This window comes from Callospermophilus lateralis, chromosome X (genome assembly GCF_048772815.1).
Source record: "Callospermophilus lateralis isolate mCalLat2 chromosome X, mCalLat2.hap1, whole genome shotgun sequence".
In the NCBI taxonomy this organism is placed as follows: Eukaryota; Metazoa; Chordata; class Mammalia; order Rodentia; family Sciuridae; genus Callospermophilus; species Callospermophilus lateralis.
The window spans coordinates 24,798,882-24,822,689 of NC_135325.1; the positions used below are offsets into that span (position 1 = coordinate 24,798,882).

Here is a 23,808-nt window from a genome sequence, read left to right on the forward strand (position 1 = left end):
AATAAAATACCTTTAATATGGCATTGATTAACTAATCTTGTATTCATAGCATGTTGTGATATCTCATGCTGCTATTTTTTAGTACTATAATTATTAGTACATATTAATTAATAGGATTCACTGTGACATTTCCATACGTCCATACATCATGGAATGATCATGTCTATTCACCCTTCTTTTATCCTTTTCCACTTGGCCCTCTATCCCTCTCCTCCCCTGACTTCCTTCCTAGTCCCTAGTGAACCTTTTCCTACTTTCAGCTCATCTTCTTCTTTGTTTGTTTTTTTGGTCTCCACATAAGACAGAGGATATGTAATATTTTGCTGAACATGATGTAGGAAGTGCCTGAATTTTTTTTATGAACTGGTAATGATTACTGCAATAGATGAAATATAACTGCAATACATGAAATAGAAGAGTGTCTATAAAAAACAAAACCCTTGAAGTGTGACATTTGCCAGTAAATGGATCCATCTGGAAACTATCATGCTAAGTGAAATAAGCCAATCCCCCAAAACCAAAGGTTGAATGTTTTCAATGATAGGTGGAAGCTAATCCACAATAAAGGCAGGGAGGGGAAGAAGAGAAGTTCAGTAGATTAGACAAAGGGAACGGAAGGGAGGGGGGGATAAGAATAGGAAAGACAGTATAAGAAATCTAACACAATATTTCTGTGTACATGTATGAAAATACCTAAGTGAACCCCACCATCTTGCTTACCCACAAGAATGTCCTAATTAGAATAAGATATATCTCATGCTTGTATATTTTTATCAAAATGGATTCTAGTGTCATGTATAACTAAGAAGAACCAAAGGAAAAAAAATACCATATTGATGAGGAAAGGGAACGGAAGGTGGAGGGAGGAAGGTAAGTAAAGAGGAAGTACTGAGGACTGATTAAAGCAATTATATTCCATGCTTATATAATTATGTCAAAATGAACCCTAATGTTATGTATAACTATAAGGCACTAATATATTGGTACCAAGGATTAAACTCAGGGGCATTCGACCACTGAGCCACATCCCCAGCCCTATTTTGTATTTTATTTAGAGACAGGGTCTCACTGAATTGCTTAGTGTCTCGCTTTTTGCTGAGTCTGGCTTTGAATTCACAATCCTCCTGTCTCAGCCCCCTAAGCTGCTGGGATTACAGGCATGTGCCACCACAACTGGAGATTGCACTAATATTTTTCAAATTAAAAAAGGTTTAGGGTTAGGGATAGCTCAGTTGGTAGAGTGCTTGCTTTGCATTCACAAGGTACTGGGTTCAATCCCCAGCACTACAAAAAAAAAAAAAAAAGAAATAACAAAATTTTTAAAAAATGAGAAAAGCTAGTGCCAATGGATATCACATACATAGTGAGAGTGCAGGAGGAATGTATAGTTCTTCATTATGTTAAAGAACAATGTGGTCCCTGACACTTAGAAAGTGATCTGACACATGTAGGTGTTGGTGTTCTTAGGTGTTGACACTCAGAGGTGGGCTATGGTGTTCTATTGGACAAAATCTCAGAGACCAGCATGTGCAAGATCATTCTACGACCACAACGAAGGGGGAGAAAACAAGAACACGTCATAACCTTGTCTAAGCATAGACAAACACAAGGAAAACAATTATGCCATACAGTACCAAGGCCCCCGTTTCTTAGTTAACATGAATTGCCTGTTATTTTCTTACTAGATAAAGTTTATTAGCCTAGCCATCATAGAAATGTCCTCACTTACTGACATCACTTAATCCAGAGAAAATTCCTGCTCTCCTGAACTCTTCCCTAAATTACCCAACATGAACCTGAATCCTATAGTAAATCTTTTCGAGCACCTCTTATTGAGTGATACCACCCATGGCTCCTCTGTCATATATTTTCCTTCATCAAAATAAGTAAGAATGTCAACATATTCAACCATAGGGAGGTTCCTGGTGTTCCTGGTGAGGGTCTACAGTTGACACATAGCCATTTCAAAATCACCCCTTAGTTTAGCAAATTTTCATAATACAGCTGCAAAGGAGAAATTTCACATCAGCAATCCCCCATTGACCCAAAGTTATTTGGAAAGGTAAGAAGCTGTTTGGGGTGCCTTGATGTGCTATTTTACAATGCCTATCAATTATATACAAGCGCCCCCACCCTTTTTCAAAATGCTTTGTTCACTGGGAGATTGGTATCTTAAACCTACATAAACTAGAAATATTTTTTTAAAATGTGAAAATATCATACCTTTCAAAGACTCTATAATATGTATGTAAGGTCGAAACAATATTTAAGAGAATACCTGTGTATTCATCATTTAGTTTAAGCATCAACACATTCAACCAGGCACAGTAGCACATACCTGTAATCCCAGTGGCTCAGGAGGCTAAGGATGGCAAGTTCTAGGCCAGCCTCAGCAACTCAGCAACATCCTGTCTCAAATTACAATATTGAAAGGGCTGGGGATGACTCTCAGTGATAGAGCACCCCTAGGTTCAATTCCTAGTACCACCAAAAAAACCCCCGAGATCATCACATTCTTGTTTTGCATTTTTCATTCCTTTATGGTTTTACTGTATTTGGGTATTTCCCTAGGTAATGTATTTTCTAGTTGTATATTTTGGGACATTGTAGAAATTAAAATCATACTATTTGCATTCATTTGTGATTTTTTTTCTCTTTGGCAGTTCTGGGGATTGAACTCAGGGGCATTCTGCCACTGAGATTCATCCCCAGTCCTTTTTAATTTTTTTAAATTTTGAAACAAGGTCTTGTTAAGTTCCTGAGGCTGGCCTTGAACTTGTGATCCTCCTGCCTCAGCCTCCTGAGTCACTGGGATTACAGATGTGTGCCATCATGTTCAACTAGGGTAAAATTTTTATCATGTACACCCTAGGGTGGATTTTTAAATCTGTACAGCATAATGCATTTGTAGATTGTAATCAGTATTTTAAAAATTAAATATAATAGAAAATGTCATCTACATATACATTTATGTATGCAAATACATATGTACTTATAGATGTACATAACATCTGTATATTTATCTTCTGGATTATGATGTAAAATGTGTCTCACTGTCTGCCACAAATACTTAAAAAGACTACTACAGAGTGATAACTAGGAATGGAATTGCAGGGCAAATGCTATGAGCATTTTCAACTTTATAAAACAGTATTTTTTTTAGGGCTGGGGTTGTGGCTCAGTGGTAGAGCACTCATCTAGCATGTGTGAGGCCCTGGGTTCAATCCTCAGCACCACATAATAAATAAATAGATAGGTAGATAGATAAGTAAAATAAAGGTATTGTGTTCAACTACAATTAAAATTTAAAAAAAAAAATTTAAAAAACTTTTTTTTAGTTGTGGATGAACACAATATGTTTATTTTTATTTATTTTATGTGGTGCTGAGGATTGAGCCCAGGACTACAACCCCAGCCCATAAAACAGTATTTGTTTTTATAACAGTTGTACTAAATTAAACTCCACCAGCATTGTTTAAGGGTTTCCTTTGCTTTGTAATCTTACCAATATTGGTATCATGAGAATTTTTAATTTTTTCCAAATCAATAAATAGAAGGGTATCTCTCCCTATTGTTTTAATTTGTATTTTTCCAGGTACTAATGAGGTTAGATAGCTTTTTATTATGGTTATTGCCTCTGTAGTTCATTTTCTGTGTTAGGACTATTTCTGCATATTACATAATTTTTATTAGGTTATTGGTTTTTACCTAATTAATTTGGACATATTCTTTATGACCCTCTTCATCTCTAGAAGTGCTTTTGTCTTAAGTCTATTTTTTCCACGTTCTTATTGGTACACTATAGTCGTACATAATGGTGGGATTTATTGTTACATATTCATACACACACACAACCTAACAATGTTAATTGGCCAGTGTCACTCCCAGCACTTCCCCCTTCCTCTCTTCCTCTGACACCCTGGTCCATTTCCTCTATTCTACTGTCTCCCTTTGATTTTCATGAAACCTCACCCCTCCCCACACACTCACCATTTTTTTTTTCCTTTTTCCTAACTTCCACACATGAGAGAAAACATAAGACCTGTGACCTTCTGAGTTTGGCTTATTTTGCTTAATGTAATAGTCTCTAGTTCATCCATTTTTCTGCAAATGATATTTATTTCATTCTTTCTTTATGGCCAAATAAAACTCTATTGTGTGTGTGTGTGTGTGTGTGTGTACACACACACACACACACATCATATTTTCTTTATCCATTTATCCATTAATGGACACCTGGGCCAGTTCCATATTTGGCTATTGTGAATAGTGCGACTATAAAAATGGGTATGCATGTATCACTGTAGTGTGACAAATTTAATTCTTCAGGATAAATACCAAGAAGTGTTATAGCTGGATCATATGGTGGTTCTGTGCCTAGTCTTTTGAGGAACCTCCGTATTGATTTCCATAGAAGTTATACTAATTAACTGTCCCAGCAACAGTGTAAAACTGTTCCTTTTTTTCCACATCCTCTCCAGCATTTGTTATTATTTGTATTCTTTCCTTTCCTTTTTTTTTTTTTTTATTTTGATACCTGGGATTGAACCCAGGGGCACTCAACCACTGAGCCACATCCCAAGCCCTTTTTAAATATTTTATCTAGACACAGGGTCTCACTGAGTTGCTTAGGGCCTTGCTAAGTTGCTGAGTTTGGCTTTGAACTCACAATCCTCCTGCCTCAGCCTCCTGAGCTGCTGGAATTACAGATGTACAGCGCTGCTCCTGGCTATAGATAGCCTTTTTAACAGTATTAATTCTTCCTAATCATGAAGGTGAGAAATCTTATGTCTTTAATCTCTTTCTTCAGTGTTCTATATTTCATTATAGAGGTCTTTCACCTCCTTAGTTAGATTTATTCTTAGCTATTTTATTTTAAGCTATTGTGAATGAGATTGTTTTCCTGATTTCTTTCTCAGCAGATTCATTGTTGGTGTATAGGAAAACTTTTGATTTTTGTATGTTGATTTTGCACCCTCCTAGTTGGCTGAATTGGTTTATTAGTTTTAGCAGTCTTTTTGTAGAGTTGTTTTTTTTTTCTTCTCTTGCCTAATTGCTCTGGCTATAATTTCTAGCACTATATTAAATAGTTATGCTGAGAATGGACATCCTTTTCTTGTTCCAGATGTTTTAAGTCCATTTTGTCTGGTACAAATACAATATTGGCACAGTATGTATTTTTCCATCCTTTGAATTTGAACCTTTCAGTGTTTATATTGTTTGAAGTGAATCTCTTGCATATGACATATATGCTACTTAAAAAATATGTTATATATATTTAAATATTTGCTATAATACATGCTATGTATCCTGTATATGTATATATGTGATATAAATATATCTGTATGTAATCTTAAAAGTTAAGCTGACAGTATTTATTCTTAAAAAATAGAGTTCAGTGAACATATTCTTTGTTATTACTATAATATTTGCATTAATTTATATTATCTATAATTTGATTGAAATACATATCCTTCCCCCCCCACCAGTGGTTACCCTAGAAATGACAACTTTCATATTTAACTTCGAAAATCAATAGTTTCACCTTTCTTCTGATCAGTAAAAGGAGTTCAATATTCTTTTTTGTTATTGTTTTGTTATGTTTTTTGATATCAGGGATTGAACCCGGGGATGCTTAGCCACTGAGCCACATCCCCAGCCCTTGTTTAGAGACAGGATGTGACTGAGTTGCTAAGTGCCTCGTTAAATTGTTGAGGCTGGCTTTGAACTCGAGATCCACCTGTCTCAGCCTCCCAAGCTGCTGGGATCACAGGCTTACGCCACCACATCCGGATGAGTTCAGTATTTTTTTGTTGTTGTTGTTTTATTTTTTTTTTAATTTTTTTTTGAGTTCAGTATTCTTAAATTGCAAATATCTCCTGTCTGGCTGGCATATAAATTTTGTCCTGTGTTTAGACAAACCTTGTTGTTTAATCCAACAATTTCAATATTAATTTTGTGTACATATAATTTGTTTATATTTATGCACATTTTTTCAATTTCATTGTTCACCATTGCTTTTTATATATCAGCTCTATTTTATCTCCTTTTCAAGTACGGTGTTTAAAGTTTCTGTAAGTGAGAATCTATGGTAATAAATTATCTCAGTTTTTATTTTGCTGAAAAATTCTTTATTTCATCATTATTCCTAAACAGTGGATAATACATTCTAGATTGACAGCTATTTTTTTTTTTCTGGAACTTTGAATATATCATTTTACTGGCTTCTCAAGTGTCATTCCAGTTGCTCTTCCTTTATAGGTAATTGTTTTTTTTTTCCTCCCTAGTTATGTTTGAGATGTTCTCTTGGCCTGTAAGTGGTCTGTAGTTTTGCCATAATGTGCATAGGGGTTTCTTTTCACTTTTCTTGCTTGGGAAGGAAGAAAGGAATAAACCTAGAACATCATCACCTTATGGCCAAGGTCTTCATTAGTCTTCTTCTTCACCTGTATTTTTAACCCTAAACACGGGGCCTGACACACAGTAGGAATGCAATAAATATGTGCTAGGTAATGAATCCATTCATAAATAATTCTAATTCATTTCCTTACAAATAATAGAAGAAAAGTATCTCAGCATATTTAATAGGGTATCTTATCTCAGATGTCTCCAGTAGTTAACAGCAAATCGGGCACAGGGGCACACACCTGTAAGCCCAGCAGTTTGGGAGGCTGAGACAGAAGGATAGTGAGTTCAAAGCCAGCCTCAAAATAAAAAAAGTCTGTGTATGGGCCAGGATTATGGCTCAGTGGTAGAGTGCTTGCTGAGCATGTGTGAGGCACTGGGTTCAATCCGACATCACATAAAAATAAACAAAACAAAGGTATTGTGTCCATCTACAACTAAAAAGTATTTTTAAAAATCTAAAAAAAAAAAAAAATCTGTGTATGTGGCTTAGTGGTTAAGCACCCCTGGGTTCAATCCCTGGTACAAAAAAAAAAAAAAAAAAAAAGTTCATAGTAGATAAAGAAACAAAGTGAAATTTGGGGTCATTATTCTTTTTTAGTATAAGAGTCCCTACTTTCCTCCTATAAACCCAAAGAGAACCTAACTTGGATTCACATTGAAATAAGTTTCCAAGTGGTTTGAGGTCCCAGGAGTTTAATGTCAAATAAAACCAGGACTTAATAAATTCTGAATACTCCGTAATCATTATTCACAAATCGTGAGTATAACTCATTGTAAATCCAGTCAAACCCATTCTTTAGAGTACAATTTAGAGGAAACAGAGTCTATTTCAAGCCTTGAGTTTTTCAAATACTTTATGGTAGATAAGGACATAAAATATATAGTATGTGTCACATTGGTTTTCTATTCTCTTTGCCTCTCTTTATTCTGTCCACCCTGCCCTCAAAATACACACACACACACACACACACACACACACACACACACACACACAATGTGTTATTCCTTGCTTTCTGTAGGTTTTCACCCTTCCTCAAATCCTTGTTAAAGTTGGCAGGTATAAATTCTCTTCTGACAATGTTTCCAAACATAAAGGGTATAGGCTTTCAATATAAATCTTGTCTCTGTGGTAACACCTTTACAACTTTTGGAAAATTATTTAACACATGTGAGCTTTACTTTCCTTGTCTGTAAACTGAGAATAACAATAGCTATTTGATGTCTCATTGTGAGGATTAGAGATAGCATATATAATGTGCTTGGTACATTACCTGATTACAATACCTGGTATGAATTCATTTAGTATTAGTATTAGTTTCCTATTATTCTGCCAAGCTTCTATCTACCTTCAGGACTTGAACAGGTAACTTAGGTATAATCCCAAGAGATTGTTCTGATGTTTTGAAATTCTAAAGTAACAAATGACTCAACCACATATCTGAGTTGAGCAAATACAAGGATAGCAAAAGGTAATGCCTAACAATTCTAGAAAGATCTTATTTGTGTTAGGTGTTGGCAGCTCTAGATGTCTGTGGTAAAGGTGATATGGAGGCTCATTTCCTGGGGCATGAATACTGGAAGTGTCCCACTTTCTCCTGTCATGCATGAAACTTTTATCAGTATATTATTCACTCCATACCTTATCCTAAGAACATATAAAAAAAAAAGAGCTAAGACCTTGGCATGTCACCAGTGGGTGGTTTTCAACCACTGAGCTACATTGTTCCTCTTAGTCTTTTTCATTCTGTGAAAATCCTGACTTATTAAAGAGGTTGACAAACTTTTTTCTTTTCCTAAAACACCAGAGAGTAAATATTTTAGACCTTTTGGGCTATACTGTCTACTGTTACAACTGTTCAACTTTGTGGTTAAGGCACATGAACAGCCAGGAAAAACACATAAATAATTAAGCCTCACTATCTTCCAATAAAACTTTACTCACACACACTAAATTTTGAGTTTCATCTAATTTTCATCTGTCATGAAATATTCTTTCAGGATTTTTTTCCCAGTCATTTAAAAAAATGTAAAAACCATTTCCTAACTTGCATGTTGGACAAAATAGGTTGGTAGGGTGAATTTGACCCACAGATCACAGTGTGTCCATCTCTACCCTATTGTGCTTCTGGATTTTTCTTATTATCTTCTTGTGACGTGTGCAGATCTTTCCTGTGCTAAATTTTAAAATACATACTTGACTATGTTTAATTATTATAGTGGTTTTCTATTGTCCGCTTAACAAATTATCATAATTTGTCAGCTTTAAACAATACAAAATTATTATCTGATCATTCCATAAGCTTGAAAGTCTGGATTGGATTGACTCATTTTTCTACTTCTGGTTCCACAAGACTGAGATCAAGCTGTCAACTGATTGAACTCTTATAAAGCAGCTCTGGGAAGAACCTAATTCCATGAATACTCTTGTAGGCAGAATCCTGTTCCTTGTGGCTGTATAAAAGAAGTCGCCATTTCCTTGTGGGCTATTAACTGAGAACCACTCTTAATTCCTTGAGGCCTCTCTTTCCATTCCTTGCCTGTAAGATCCCCACATCTTAGAGCCTCCTCAGCATGTTGAGCTTCACATTTGCAATCTGACTTCTGACTTCTGTTTCTTCCTCTGTTTTTAAAGACTCATATGATTACCTTGGGCCCACAGGAATAATCCGGGATCATTTGCTATTCTAAGGTCAACTAATTAGCAACCTAATTCCATCTGCAAAGTCTGATATCATCAGTATGTACATTAGTGTTTGATTGGCAGTAATCTTGAGAGGACATCTTTAGCATTTAAATACCACAATTATCTCCTGGATTTCTAACATAAGTATAAATGTATAGATCACTTGAGCTGCACCCAGAAATAGTTTAACATATTCAAGCCTTTTGGTTTTGGTAGGTTAGACCTTCTTAGATTGGATATACCCTAACAACAGTCTGTGCTTCTCAATAGGTGATATAGTCACTTGGGAGTAAACCTGAGTTGGACATGCTATGGTCTCACCTTTCAATGAATGGTTTCTCCAAGGTTGACATTTTTACTTTTTTCCTTAGTATTGGAACTTTGTTCCTTGTATAACTTGCCTTTCTCACTTATATTCAGAAGGATTTCATGGTAATTGCTGTGGGGAACAAAGGTGACATATTTTTTTCTGGATTTTTATATTTGCCATCCAGCTGTTGATGTATAATCCAACCAATTGCTAAATTTTGTGGATATAATACTCTCAGGCTAGATACCTCTATTTGCTCTGTTTCTTTTCTCAGCCATCACATTCAACTTATCACCAGTTCTTGCTAATCTCATCTTCAATGGTTGAAGGATCTTTATCCTTCTTTTTACCCCTCATCCCCATGAAACCCTGATTTATATCTTCATCATTTCCTATCGTGACTATTGCAATAACTTCCTAATTGGCCTGCTTGGTTCTTTTGATTTCTCTCTTCTCTTATATTTCTCCAGAGATTACAATACCCAATCTGAACTTTAGAAAAACTGCCTGAGTACCCCATCGCCTCCACAGTGACATTCTGGCTCCTTTGTATGGTATTCAGACTTCCATTACATGGCCCCAAGCCTACTTTTCAACCTCACTTTCCACTACACTCCTCCACAAACTCTTTACCCTAGTCGCATAGGCCTATTTACCATTCTCAGAATGTTCCCTAAGTAGCTAAATACATTTCTTCGTTTTTAATTAGAAATCTGTTTAGACTACTGAATGACTTCTGTGATTGTTAAAATTCTCTTTGTAAGCTTGAAAATAGACTTTATTTATCACAGTACTGGGGATTGAACCCAGGGGTTCTTTACCACTGAGCCACATCCCCAGCCTTTTTTATTTTTTATTTTGAGACAGGGTGTTGCTAATTTGCTGAGGCTGGCCTCCAACTTTCGATTCTCTAGCCTCAGCCTCCCAAGTCACTGGAATTACAGGCGTGTGCAGCCATACTCGGCTCAAAATAGATTTTATAGCAGCACAGCTGCTATAGGTTGAATTCTAGATGTCTTAATTCATTCCACAAATATTTACTAAGCACAGTGCCAAGTACTTCTCCTAGAGATGGTGAACAACACAGCCAAAATTCTTGCCCTTATGCCACTGATAGTACTGAGGGCTGTGAGGATGTGAAAAGAGTAATGTGTTAAAGTGGTGGGGAGCAGTCAATCATTCATTTTTAAAGTAGTACTTGAGAGCACAGTTTATGAACAACTCTCTTCTGGGCACCAGGGAGAAAGATGAATCAGACAGAAATTGTCTCTCAGTGAGCTTAGAGCCCAGTAGGTATCGAAAAGCCTGGGAAGATATAACTCTAAAATAAAGTTTAAAATGTTATAGGTCATAGGAGAAGTGCAAATGAAGAAGAGGGTAATAGGCATTTCAGGAGGGAAGACGGGAGATGATTTCACATAGTCATTGCAGGTAAGGCTTAAAAGATGGAAAGGGCTACTCAAAGATCCTTTCCCATCTTAACTTTCAATCAATGGCAAAATCCAAGCAGGTTCTTCTCCGCCTGCAGTTTGAACGTGTCTGTTAGTCTGGCCATTGTCCTAGCATGGGTTCTGTCCCCTCCCTCCTGGGCTACTACAATGGCCAACCTGTCTTTATTCTCCACTGTAATCCAGCGTTCATGTTACATCAAGAAATCTTTCTAGGCTGGGGTGTAGTTCAGAGGTAGAGCATTTGCCTAGCAGGTGCAAAGCCCTGGGTTTCATCCCCAGCACCAAACAAACAAACCAAAAGAGAAGAAAAAAAAAAAAAAGGAGAAAAAAGAAAATTTAAAGTTGAGTCTAATTGTAATCCCTGTTCATTTGGAATCTTCACTTGTTCCTCATTGCTTACATCAAAGATCATTCCCCTGCCTGGTATAGTGGCACACCCCTGTAATCCTTGCTGCTCAGGAGACTGAGGCAGGAGGACCACAAGTTCAAAGCCAGCCTCAGCAGTTTAGAGAGCACTTAAGCAACTTAGCGAGACCCTGTCTCTTAAAAAAAAAAATATGGCTGGGGTTGTAGCTCATCAGCAGAGCGCTCACCTAGCACATGTGAAGCGGTGGGTTTGATCCTCAGCATCACATAAAAATTAAAAAATGAAATAAAATAAAAGTATTGTGTCCAATTACAACTAAAAAAAATAAATTTAAAAAATACAAAATAGGGTTGGAGATGTGGCTCAGTGTTTGAGTGCCCCAAGTTCAATCCCTGGTACCAAAAATATAAATAAAATATAAAGGGTGGGGGTGTGGCTCAGTGGTTAGGCACCCTGGGTTTCAATCCCTGGTAGTAGTAGTAGTAATAATAATAATAATTATTATTATTGCTATTATTTCTCCCCAGTAATGTAGCAGGTAAGAAAAAACATGAGCCCTAAACCAGACTATTTGGGAGGGGACTCTAGCTCTAATATTTACCAGCTATGTGATGTGAGATATGCCATTTTTTTATTGATGTAGGTTTCTGTTTCCTCAGCTATAAAAATGGAGATTTACACAATTTGTTATGAATCAAAACAGAACAAGTATGAAGAGTCATTAACAAGTACCTAGCAGATAGTATACGTATATTTGATTAATACAGTAGTGTCTTTTATTGTCACTATAAAATACTACAGAGATTGAGATCGACTCCTTAAGTAGCTATTTTTACTTCATTAGACGTTTTTGAGAGTTAATTATGCAGCTGAATAATCAAATTTTAATACTCTCCCTTTTTCCCTTGAGAAGGCAGCTAAGGATTATAACTGGTGAATGGTTCTTTGAAGAAAAGGCAAAGCGTTTCAAGCAAGTGAATGTTCTGGGCACTGATGTTGTCCGGCAGTCCATCTTAAGAAGAAGTCCAGGTAACTAAAGCAATGATTTACTTTCAAAACTGTTCTCATCTTTATTTTGGCATGCTAAATAACCTCCCTGTGTTATGTAGAAAATGAGCACAACTAAATTTTCTGACTCCCTAAGGTTATTTCACACCTCAGTAGCACGAAATCAAAATATGTAATTCATACAAAAAAAGGAATACAGTGAAAAATAAAATTCATAGTGATTTTCCATAAATCTAACATGCTGAGGGCTTCAAAGGAGCCACTTGTCTTCATCACAGACACTTCCTTCTCTTTCTGATGAACTTCTAATATTTTACTAAATAGCCAAGAAAGTAACATAAAACAAGTGAATTAAATTAAATTAAATGATTCACATTGTGAAAGCAATTCTTGATTTTTTTCAACAAGTTTTGTTTCAGATGTATTTTATTTAAATTATACTTTTTCTAATCCTTGGGGTTTTTTTTGTGGGGGAAGTACCAGGGATTGAACCCAGGGCACTTAACCACTGAGCCCATCCTCAGCCCTATTTTGTATTTATTTAGAGACAGGGTCTCACTGAGTTGCTCAGGGCCTCCCTGTTGCTGAAACTGGCCTTGAACTTGCGATCCTCCTGCCTCTGGCTCCAGAGTCGCTGGGATTACAGGGCTGCTCCACTGTACCCAGCTAATCCTTGGTTCTTGACAAAGCATTGATATTGTGCACTGCATTCTTGTTCCCCAAACAGGGGCATTTAGAAATGCAAAGGAGCAGATTATGCTAAGTGAAGTCAGCCAATCCCTTAAAAACAAATGCCAGTGTCTTCTTTGATATAAGGGGGGCGACTCAAAACAGAGCAGGGAGGAAGAGCATGAGTAGAAGATTACCATCAAACAGGGAGGAGAGGTGGGAGGGAATGGGAGAGAGAGGGGGAATTGCACTAAGAGAGCCGCATTGTTATACAAAAATACATATAAGAGGATGTGAGGCGAAGGGGAGGAATAAATAAATAAATAAATAAGAGAGAGTGAGATAAATGAGTTATGGTAGATGGGGTAGAGGGAGTAGAGGGGAGGGGAGGGGGGATAGGAAGGGGATAGGAAGGGCAGCAGAATACAACAGACACTCGTTTGGCAGTATGTATAAACGTGGCTGTATAATCAACGTGATTCTGCAATCTGTACACAGGGGAATAATAAGAATTCATACCCCACTTGAAACAAATGTATGATATATGATATGTCAAGATCAATGTAATATTTTGAGCAACCAATAAATTTCTGATGGTTAAAAAAATAAAAAGAAAAAAGGATAGAAGGAAAAAAAAAGAAATGCAAAGGGGCATTTCTAGTTGCCACAACGACTAGGTTGGGTTGATGGTATTTAGTAGGTAGGAGCCAGAGATGCTAAATGACCAGAAATGCATAGGACAGTTTCTCTCAATGAAGAATTATACTGGCCCCGAATGCAAATAACACCTTCAGAATGCTTACAAACTACACCTTAATTGGTTAAATATTAAGTACAATTTGTCCTTGGGAGCATGTTTCTCGTGCCCAGTAGACAGGCATCTTCTGGCCTATCCCTACACTATCTCATCTTTCATAGATAGGAGACTAGTACCCTTGCTTTTAAGTCTGGCTGACTGCACTGGGAGCCCTGCAACTGATTCCATTGCCACTTCTAGGTATGGCACTTTCCAGGAAGGGCTTTCACAGATGGGGAACAGGTGCCCTCCCAGGATGACTGGCTTATGTGCTCAGAAGTGAGGTTATCGTTACTATAATCTCATGCTAAAACTCAGCTTCTACAGATTTGAAGTTGTCATGAACCCAGACTTCTCCTCCCTATAGAGGGTTGATGTATTCCTTCCCCCGGAAAGCTTATCCCAGCAAACCTCCCATAGATGAGTCCTGATCTTAGTCTTTAGTTAAGTCTATAAAATTTCAACAAGTTAGAAATAACTGTGTACATGAGCAATTTGGGGTGGGAATGTCATTACCATTTACTCTGCATTTACTTTTCTGGATTAGCACAAGAATCTTTGTGGGACAGTGGCTGCAGAATAGAAACTTGCATTCATTGGGTATGGTGGCACACACCTTTAATCCATGTGAATCAACAGTCTGAGACAGGAGGATTGCAAGTTTGAGGCCACCCTCAGCAACTTAACAAAGCCCTAAGCAACTTAGCGAGACCCGGTCTCAAATCAATCAATCAATTAAAAACAAGGGCTGTGGCTGGCCTAGTGGTGCATGCCTGTAATTCCAGCGGTTTGGGAGGCTGAGGCAGAAGGATCATGAGTTCAAAGCCAGCCTCAGCAATGGCGAGGTGCTAGGCAACTCAGTGAGATCCTTTCTCTAAACAAAATAGGGCTGGGGATATGGCTCAGTGGTTCAATGCCCCTGAGTTCAGTCCCTGGTACCAAAAAAAAAAAAAAATCATGGGTTGGGGATGTAGTTCAGTGTAAAGCAACCCTGGGTTCAATCCCCAGTAAAGAAAGAAAGAAAGAAAGAAAGAAAGAAAGAAAGAAAGAAAGAAAGAAAGAAAGAAAAGAAAAATTCAAATATTTTAAAAGAAGAAGAAAAAAAGAAATTTGCTCTCATCTCTGGCCATTTTGTGTATAAACTTGTCTTCTGGTTGTTTTTAATGAGGATCTGAAGAAATACGAAGCCAAGAACAAACCCGCCAGGATGTGGAGAAATCAGACACTTTGCCTTCTGTTGGGCAGAAAGCCAGCCATGATGGGCCCAAGAGAAAGGGGTAAGAAACAGCTTATTGAGGGGAAAATTGAATTTTTATTTCAGTCATCTCTGAAATAAAGACTCCTTTGTTTTTCAAGTCTGTTATCCCTTCAGTGACCCTGAGGAGGGCCAGAGACTCAACTGAAGTAACATTTTCTTAGCATTCTTCTCAGGAAATGCATTTTTAATTACTTTCCACTTTTGGTAAATAAAGCATGTATGAATTCTTTCTTTTCACATATCTGCTCCCATTACTTCTAGGTAGAAGGTTTTATGTCAGGTAGAGTATTGTCTATAAACAGGTGACGACTACCTTTGTTGTAGGATGCTCCTCCCCACCAACCTGAGCACTGATACACTCAAATCAGAGATATCTTATTTGAGCTTCACACATTTTATCCCCTGTTTAAAATTCAGGCTTCTTTAAGGAGAAAAAAAACAACATTTAGCCACCTCAACTGAATTCAGAAAGCAAATACATGTGTCAAGTACTAAACACAGCAATGGGAGATACACAGGGCAGCAAGATGCCAGAAGGCACAGGTGACCTGGGGGCAAGAGAATTCACCTAGAAGAGTCGGCCCCATGCAGACTCTGAGGATCAAAAGGCAAATTACTCTGTGTTAGCTCTGTACTTTGTAGTCTTTGTTTCTGAGGCAGCTATTGAACAGTTTTGTGGCCAAAGTAGCAAGAGTTCTAATATGTGCCAAGTCATGTTATGATCCTTTCTAGGTACCATTGCTTCATTGTCTCAGCAGAAGGCAGCCTGAAATGCTGACAGTGTCTCAGCCTTTATCTGGCTCTAAAAACAAGTCTGGGATTTTTTTTTTTTTTTTTTTTAGAATCCTGAACTCTGAGTGGGATTGAACTCTAAATGTCCTCTAACTCAAACACTCTTGATTAGCCACATCTTCATTACTTAGCAGAGTTGAATGGGAAAGAAAATCCAAAGTCTCCCAAATATCCTATCCCAGGTATCAATCCTTCATCTCATATTGAATCCATTTATCTCATCTCAGGACTCCCACAATGCCTTGTGCCTATGCGTCACTCTTTCCATTACACTCTGACCTTCCCATTCCCACTCTTAATTGTAAGCTGTTTCAGTGCTAGACCAGTGGCTTCTTTGCTTTTGGTTGCAATATCTAGCATAGTGCCTGATTCCTGAAAAACAATCAGTGGTTGATTGAATATGTGATTCAGAGCCCCCAAATGCTGCTAGGAGCTACCATTTACAGATCCCAGCCCAAGCATCACAGACTAGGTTGCAGAGTTAAGTAGAGTTTTGAGCTGACAGACAGTAAGTAACCCACCAGCACAATGAATTATGCAAATCCTGACTCATTCATGATTCTCAGCTGGGCCCTGCTGAAACTGAAAACTGGCATCCATGGTTCTTGGTCATCAAAGAATATAACATCTATTTAGTTTGGTGGCACACATCTGGAATCCCAGCAACTCAGGAGACTGAGGCAGAAAGGTTGCAAGTTCTAGGTCAGCCTAGATAACTTAGTGAGACCATGTCTCAGAATAAAAACTAATCCTGGCGTGGTGGTGCACGCCTGTAATCCCAGCAGCACAGGAGGCTGAGGCAGGAGGATCCTGAGTTCTAAGCCAGCCTCAGCAAAAGCGAGATGCTAAACCAATCAGTTGAGGTCCTGTCTCTAAATAAAATAGGGCTGGGGATGTGGTTCAGTGGTTGAGTGACCCTGAGTTCAATCCCTAGCACAAAAATAAATAAATAAATAAATAAATAAATAAATAAATAAACAAACAAACAAATAAATAAATACTAAAAATAAAAAGTAAAAAGGGCTGGGGATGTACGTAGCTCAGTAGTAGAGCAACCCTGGGTTCAATCCCCATTAAGAGGATTAGAAAAAAAAGAATTTGACATCCAGTTGGGAAAGAAAAGGTTCATACATGAAAAGTTAATAAGTCTAAAAGAGCTGGGCACAGTGGCGCATGCCTGTAATCCCAGCAGCTCAGGAGGCTGAGACAGGAGAATCATGAGTTCAAAACCAGCCTCAGCAAAAGAAAATCAGTGAGACCCTATCTCTAAATAAAATACAAAATAGGGCTGGGAATTGGCTCAGTGGTCAAGTACCCCTGGGTTCAATCCCTGGTACCCAAAATAATAATAAGTATAAAAAGAATTGCAAGAAAACATAAAATAGCAATATGAGTTGCCAAAAGCTTCTCTAAACAAGGCAGAGTGCTAATAAATCCCAAGAGAAGTCATAAGGCTATAACTTACTCAGTATTAAGTGAGTAGCTAAATAATAAATTCCTGCTTGATAGGGTAATGGGAGCTATCAAGAAAGACATCAAATTGTAGCCAAGTGCAGTGGCACATTCTTGTAATCCCAGTGGCTTGGGAGGCTGAGGCTGGAGGATCTTGAGTTCAAAGCCAGCCTCAGCAATGGCGAGGTGCTAAGCAACTCAGTGAGACCCTTTCTCTGAATAAAATGCAAAATAGGGCTGGGGAGGGGCTCAGTGGTCAAATGCCCCTGAGTTCAATCCCCAGTAACGCCCCCTGCAAAAAATTTGGGGGATGGGGTTATAGTTTAGTGGCAGAGCGCTTGCCTCGAATATGTGAGGCACTGGGTTCGATTCTCAGCACCACATATAAATAAAATAAAGGTCCATAAGAACTAAAATGAATAAATAAATAAAATAAATAAAATTAAAAAAAAAACATGTGGACCTTGGCAGATGGATGGAGCTCAGGATATCAAAAGGGAGGAAGAATGATTTCCGGCAGAGGAGACATTAAATAGAGGTGCACAGGTGGGGACATGCACGAGTTGGTTCTCAGAGCAGCATAAACTGACATTATATTAGTGCCATTCTCACAAAAAAAAATCAATTTTCCAGTAGATTGAACCTTCTGACAATTGACAGTGACACTTCTGGGGTTCTTTGAAGCAGAGACAACTTAGCAGATTCTATTAAGATCCTGCCAGTACCTTTGGAATCCACTTTTCCCCTAGAAAACTGTTGAATGTAAAGTAAGTTAACTGGTCTTTCCCAAAGCCATCCCCCAAAAGAATATTATCACATTATTATTATTATTATTATTATTATTATTATTATTATTATTATTAAATTGCTCTTGGAAACTGCCATGTTTGGGGCCCTCTGTAATATCAGTGTTTGAATCAGGGTTCCTGAAAAGCTATTTCTGTTTAAGTTTCAAATAATTTAGTAAAATGGAAATTCAATAAGTGTTCATCTAACATGAGGCACTCCATTATTCAAACTTTGTTATCACAGGAAGAAATGTCATGGAAGATATAGATGGCTTCCACCACAAGAGTTTAGTCACTCATTCCACAAGAATTGATTGGTTCTAATATGTGCCACGTATCATTCTAGGCTCAGAGAAAGTGGTAGGGAATGAGAAAGGTATTCACTGCTATCATGGAGATGCAGTCTAACAAGTTGCTACCTCAGTTTGTCTCAAAGAATTAGCCCCCTCTCTGAGCCATGTGAGTGTGAGCAATCTATTCTGCAAATATGCCCAGGCCAAGTGATACTTTCCCTTCCCAGTTTATAGTGCTGAGTTCCCTATATAGGTGGTCTTTTGCTTAGCAGGGACAGAGTCCTGGCTTACCAGCAGGTATTATGATCCTGGGAGAATGTCACACCCTTCTACCTTACCACCAATGACACTATACTGTGAATGCCCAGAATGCCTGAGGCCCAGGGCTTCTTTAATGAAGAACTACTTATTATTCAAAGTACTAGGAAGCCAGGTATGAGGGAGCATGCCTATAATCCCAACGACTCCAGAGGCTGAGGCAGGAGGATCTCGTGTTCAAAGCCAGCCTCAGCAATTTAGTGAGGTGCTAAGCAACTCAGTGAGGCCCTGTCTCTAAATAAAATACAAAATAGGGCTAGGGATGTGGCTCAGTGGCCAAGTGCCCCTGAGTTCAGTGCCTGGTACCTCGCCCCTCCAAAAATACAAAGTACTAGGAATTTTATTCTTTATATTATGTTTTTATTAATGCATTATAATACACATAATAGTGGGGATCATTGGGATGTATTTATACATGCACATAACATAATTTAGTAGGAATTATATTCTTGAAATATCTTTAAATACTTTTTTATCTTACTTTTAAATACCTACAAATATATATAATTTCAGATTTCTACTTAGCAAGTTCAGATCAGCAACCAGAGGAGAAATCGTAACTCCAAAAACTGAAAGTGGGCGGAGCTACAGCTTGGATTTCGACAGCCAAAATTTTCGCAGTTTAAAGTCAGCCCCTGGTTCAGACAGGTAAGACACATACCATTGGCAATCAGGTAGCTTGGGGATGAGGTTGATGAATTTCCATCCAAACAGGACTTCTGGCTATCTGTAAAGTATCTCCACTTAGAGAACCAACACATAATACAGAAAGTCAGGAGGATATTTTTTAGTTGAAAGAGAAAGCATTTACCTTCCTCATGGACTTAGAGTTGTTGGAATTGTCTGTGTCACCTGCAGGGATACAAGTGTCTGTTTGGGGACTCAGGATTATAGTTCAATTGGAGATGTACAGGTCAAATATGTTCTTTCTCTTTTTGATTTTTTCTTTTTAGATATTTATGACAGATGAGTGTACTTTGACATACATACACGGAGAATAACTATTCTAATTAGGATTTAATTCTTGTGGTTGTACATGAATGATGTGGAGTTTCACTGGTCGTGTATTCATATATGAACAGAGGAAAGTTCTGTCCAATTCTTTCTACTGCCTTCCCTATTCCCATCTTCTCTCCCTTCCCTTCTTTCCCCTTGGTCTGATCCAATAAACTTTTATTCTCCACCTCCCTTTATTGTGTGTTAGCTTCTGAATATCAGAGAGATCATTCAGCCTTTGGTTTTTTGGGATTGGTTTATTACACTTAGCATGATAGTCTCCAGTTCTATCTACAATTTCATTCTTTTTATGGCAGAGTAATATTCCATTGTGTATATTTATCACAATTTCTTTATCCATTCATCTGTTGAAGAGCACCTAGGTTGGTTCCTAGGTGCTTGGCTATTATGAATTGAGCTGCTATAAACATTAATGTGGCTGCATCACTGTAGTATGCTGATTTTTAAGTCTTTTGGGTATATGCCGAGGACTAGAATAACTGGGTCAAATGGTGGTTCCATTTCAAGTTTCCTGAGGAATCTCCACATTGCTTTTCAGAGGGGTAGCACCAATTTGCATTCCTACCGACAATGTAAGAGTGTACCTTTTCCCCTTTTCATTTAATTGCTTGATCTTTTTGTATTGAAGCTTCTGCAATAGGAAACTTTAAGTGTCATGCACTTTCTGCAACTTATAAAAATATTAATAATTTTATCATTTGGATTGCCTCAGGCATTGTTCCCTAAATTCCACTTCCTCCAACTGATTGTCAGAAGGGCCAAGTGAGATTCTCCTGTGCACAAAGCTATCACTTGTCAGAAAAAGTAACAAAAAGTAGGACAGCTAAAAGCATTGTCACTTCTCATCAGATTTGATTTTTTCAATCCTGTGGATACATAAGTCAAGGCTTATTTTCACTATTAGTGTGATATCAAAACTAGAGATGAGAAAAAAGAGCCACCCCTAGTTTTGTTTTTTGTTTTTTGTTTTTGTTACCAGGGATTGAACTCGGTTTTGGCACTGAGCCTCATCCGCAGCCCTATTTGGTATTTTATTTAGAGTCAGGGTCTCACTGAGTTTCTTAGCACCTCACCTTTGTTGAGGCTGGCTTTGAACTCGCGGTCCTCCTGCCTCAGCCTCCTGAGCTGCTGTGTGCACCACCGTGCCCAGCACACCCCTATGTTAATTCCCTTTTCTTTACTTGGGGCTGCAGTAATTTTGCTAAGCCAGGCGGTAAAACTGACAGACATTCTTTTCTCCTTAGGTTCTGCAAACAGCATTACATTCTCCCTATAATCCTATTCTTTTTTGTTTGTTTTTTGTGGTGCTAGTCATCAAACCCAGGGCTGTGTTCACTGTGATCATTTTAGAATACAGACCAGAGTATTTCCCTAGAAGGTACCTTATTTTCACTATTGTTTTTTTTTCCCATGATGACTCTCCATACCTATTTCTTTTTTCCCTATAGCATTCTTGCAAGCAGGTGTCTTTTTATGTAAATCCATACAGAAAAAAAAAAATCCTTATAAAAACAGAATAAGTCATTTTCATCCACTATCAAAGGATCATCACTGTTCAATAGTTTCCAAATATTCAAGAATCTAGATAAATTCCTTTTATGATAAAAAATGTAAATTACAATTGTTTTTGTCCTTGAAATAATTTCATTTGTCTTCCTTTAGGGAAGCCCCATACTGTCACCCACAAAAACCTGCTATAAAAATTTCATTTTTTGTTTTTGCTTGTTGGACTCTTGATCTCTGAGGTAGTAGTGTTCAAAATTATTTAGAGATGACAGCCTTGGCAACTTAGTGAGACCCTGTCACAAAATAAAAAATAAAAAGTACTGAGGATGTAATTCAGTGATAAAACGCCCTTGAGATTCAATCCTCAGTATATATAAAATACTTAGTAATGATATGCAGCTAAGGTAAGTGTTGCTCATTTTCCTCAGTCCTCTGGGGTTGAGCCATCTTGGCTTATTCTTTGTGACTAGTGTTTAACAAGAACACTATATCAAAAGTGGAAAAACAGTTCCTTTTTTGGTGTGTGTTGGGGGGTACCTGGGATTGAACTCAGGGGCACTTGACCACTGAGCCCCATCTCCAGCCCTATTTTGAGACAGGGTCTCATTGAGTTGCTTAGTGCCTTGCTTTTGCTGAGGCTGGCTTTGAACTCACAGTCCTCCTGCTTCAGCCTCCCCAGCTGCTAGGATTACAGGTTTGCATCACCTCGCCTGGCAAGACAGAGTTTCTTATTGAAAAAGAAAGGCTCCAGACCTACCAAAAAATTAGATCATGCCATTTTAAGTTATTTGTCTTACAGTTACTGAACAAAAATAAGAATATTCCCCAATATCACACTGCTTATATTTATTTTATAATCTATCTGCCCAGGTTTACTCCTTGTGTCTTATCTACTGCTAAGTATAAATAATCTAAGCTATAAAGTCATATGGACATGTTTCACAAAATACTGAGGTATTGACATGGGGAGTTCTTGTTCTTTTTTGATAAAAAAAACTAGTTTTTTGTTTTATTTTGTTGGTATCAGGGATTGAACCGCACTCAGCCATTGAGCTATATCCCCAGCCCCTTTTTGTATTTAGTTGCTTAGGGCCTCACTGAATTGCGGAGGCTGGCTTTGAACTCAGGATCCTGCTGTCTCAGCCTCCTGAGCTCCTGGATAACAGGTATGTGCTTGGCCAAAAAACTAGTTCTTTATTAGTTTGAGAAACAAAGCCCTAGACAATCTTGTGCCGTGTATTTTAATCTCTCTTTACAGATAAGGAAAAAGACGCAGAGAAGTTGGGTGGCTTGTGTAAGATTACAAACCTTGTAAATGTACATGGAGACTTCTTATTATAAAATGGAGAAGGTCCCTAAGTAAACTATTTTTAAAATTGTAAGTACCTGAAATGGTTTACAGATAATTGGAATATAGTAGTCAGGATTGCTTTCGCGTAAGCATGCTAAGAACAATATTTTCCTATTAAGAAAGAATAGAAGTGCTCTGGAGATCAATAAAGCAAAATGTCCTTTTCCTGGAACATGTATTTATCACCATAATGACTCATTAATGGACTGCCACAGCAAGATATGTGTTCCATTATCCCCAAATGATTCCTAAGAAAGTTGAGGCAGGAGATGTCCCATCTTTTCTTAATTCCCATCATCTAAAGAGATTGTGAGCTCCCCTTTCTTTGGGCTATTACCTGACTTAGTTTGAGAATTATTCTCCTTTCTCCTCCACAATGCAGATTTCTTCATGGTTCATTGATCTTTTTCCTGGAGCAGCTGAGCTTGGATATTACTCCCCCCATAATATTCTTTTATTATTTAAATTTTTATATTCATGCATTATGTTCTCTTCTTTATTTCCTCTTTTTAAAAATATTTCAATTATGTTTCAGTTTACATGACAGTAGAGTGTATTTTGACATATTTTTCATACTTGGAATATAACCTCTTCTAATTAGGTTCCCATTCTTGAGGTTGTACATGATGTGGAGTTTCACTGGTCGTGTATTCATACATATACACAGGAAAGTTATGTCCGATTATTTCTGTCTTTCCTATTCCCATCTCCCCACTTCCCTTCATTCCCCTTTGTCTAATCCAATGAACTTTTATTCCCACCTGCCTTGTCGTGTGTTAGCATCTGCATATCAGAAAGACTATCCAGCCTTTGGTTTTTCTGGAATTAGCTTATCTTGCTTAGCATGATAGTGTCCAGACCCATCCATTTACAGGTAAATGCCATCATTTCATTCTTTCATATGGAAGAGTAATATTCCATTGTGTGTGTGTGTGTGTGTGTGTGTGTGTGTGTGTGTGTGTATATATATCACATTTTCTTTATCCATTTATTGTTTGAAGGACACCTAGTTTGGTTCCATAGCTTGGCTGGTGTGAATTGAGCTGCTATAAACATTGATGTGGCTGCATCACTGTAGTATGCTGATTTTAAGTCCTTGAGTATATGTCAAGGAGTAGGATAATTGGGTCAAATGATGGTTCCATTCCAAGTCTTCTGAGGAATCTCTACATTGCTTTCCAGGGGAGTTGTACCAATTTGCAGTTCCACCAGCAATGTATGAGTGTACCTTTTTCCCCACATCCTTATCAACATTTATTATTGCTTGTATTCTTGTATTTAGCCATTCTGACTGGAGTGAGATGGAATCTCAGTATAGTTTTGGTCTGCATTTCTCTATTT

The 23,808-nt window shown here is 37.7% G+C and overlaps 1 protein-coding gene across 2 annotated transcripts in view; it reads left to right on the forward strand.

Annotated features, from left to right (window-relative positions):
- The window catches only part of Sytl5 (synaptotagmin like 5), a 106,236-nt gene that overhangs the window by 35,394 nt on the left and 47,034 nt on the right, over positions 1–23,808 (forward strand). For both annotated transcript variants that reach the window (XM_077107446.1, XM_077107447.1), the window contains exons 3-5: positions 12,133–12,248; positions 14,861–14,969; positions 19,107–19,241. In XM_077107446.1, coding sequence (XP_076963561.1) covers positions 12,133–12,248; positions 14,861–14,969; positions 19,107–19,241 — 360 coding nt within the window. The remainder of the gene's footprint in view (positions 1–12,132; positions 12,249–14,860; positions 14,970–19,106; positions 19,242–23,808) is intronic.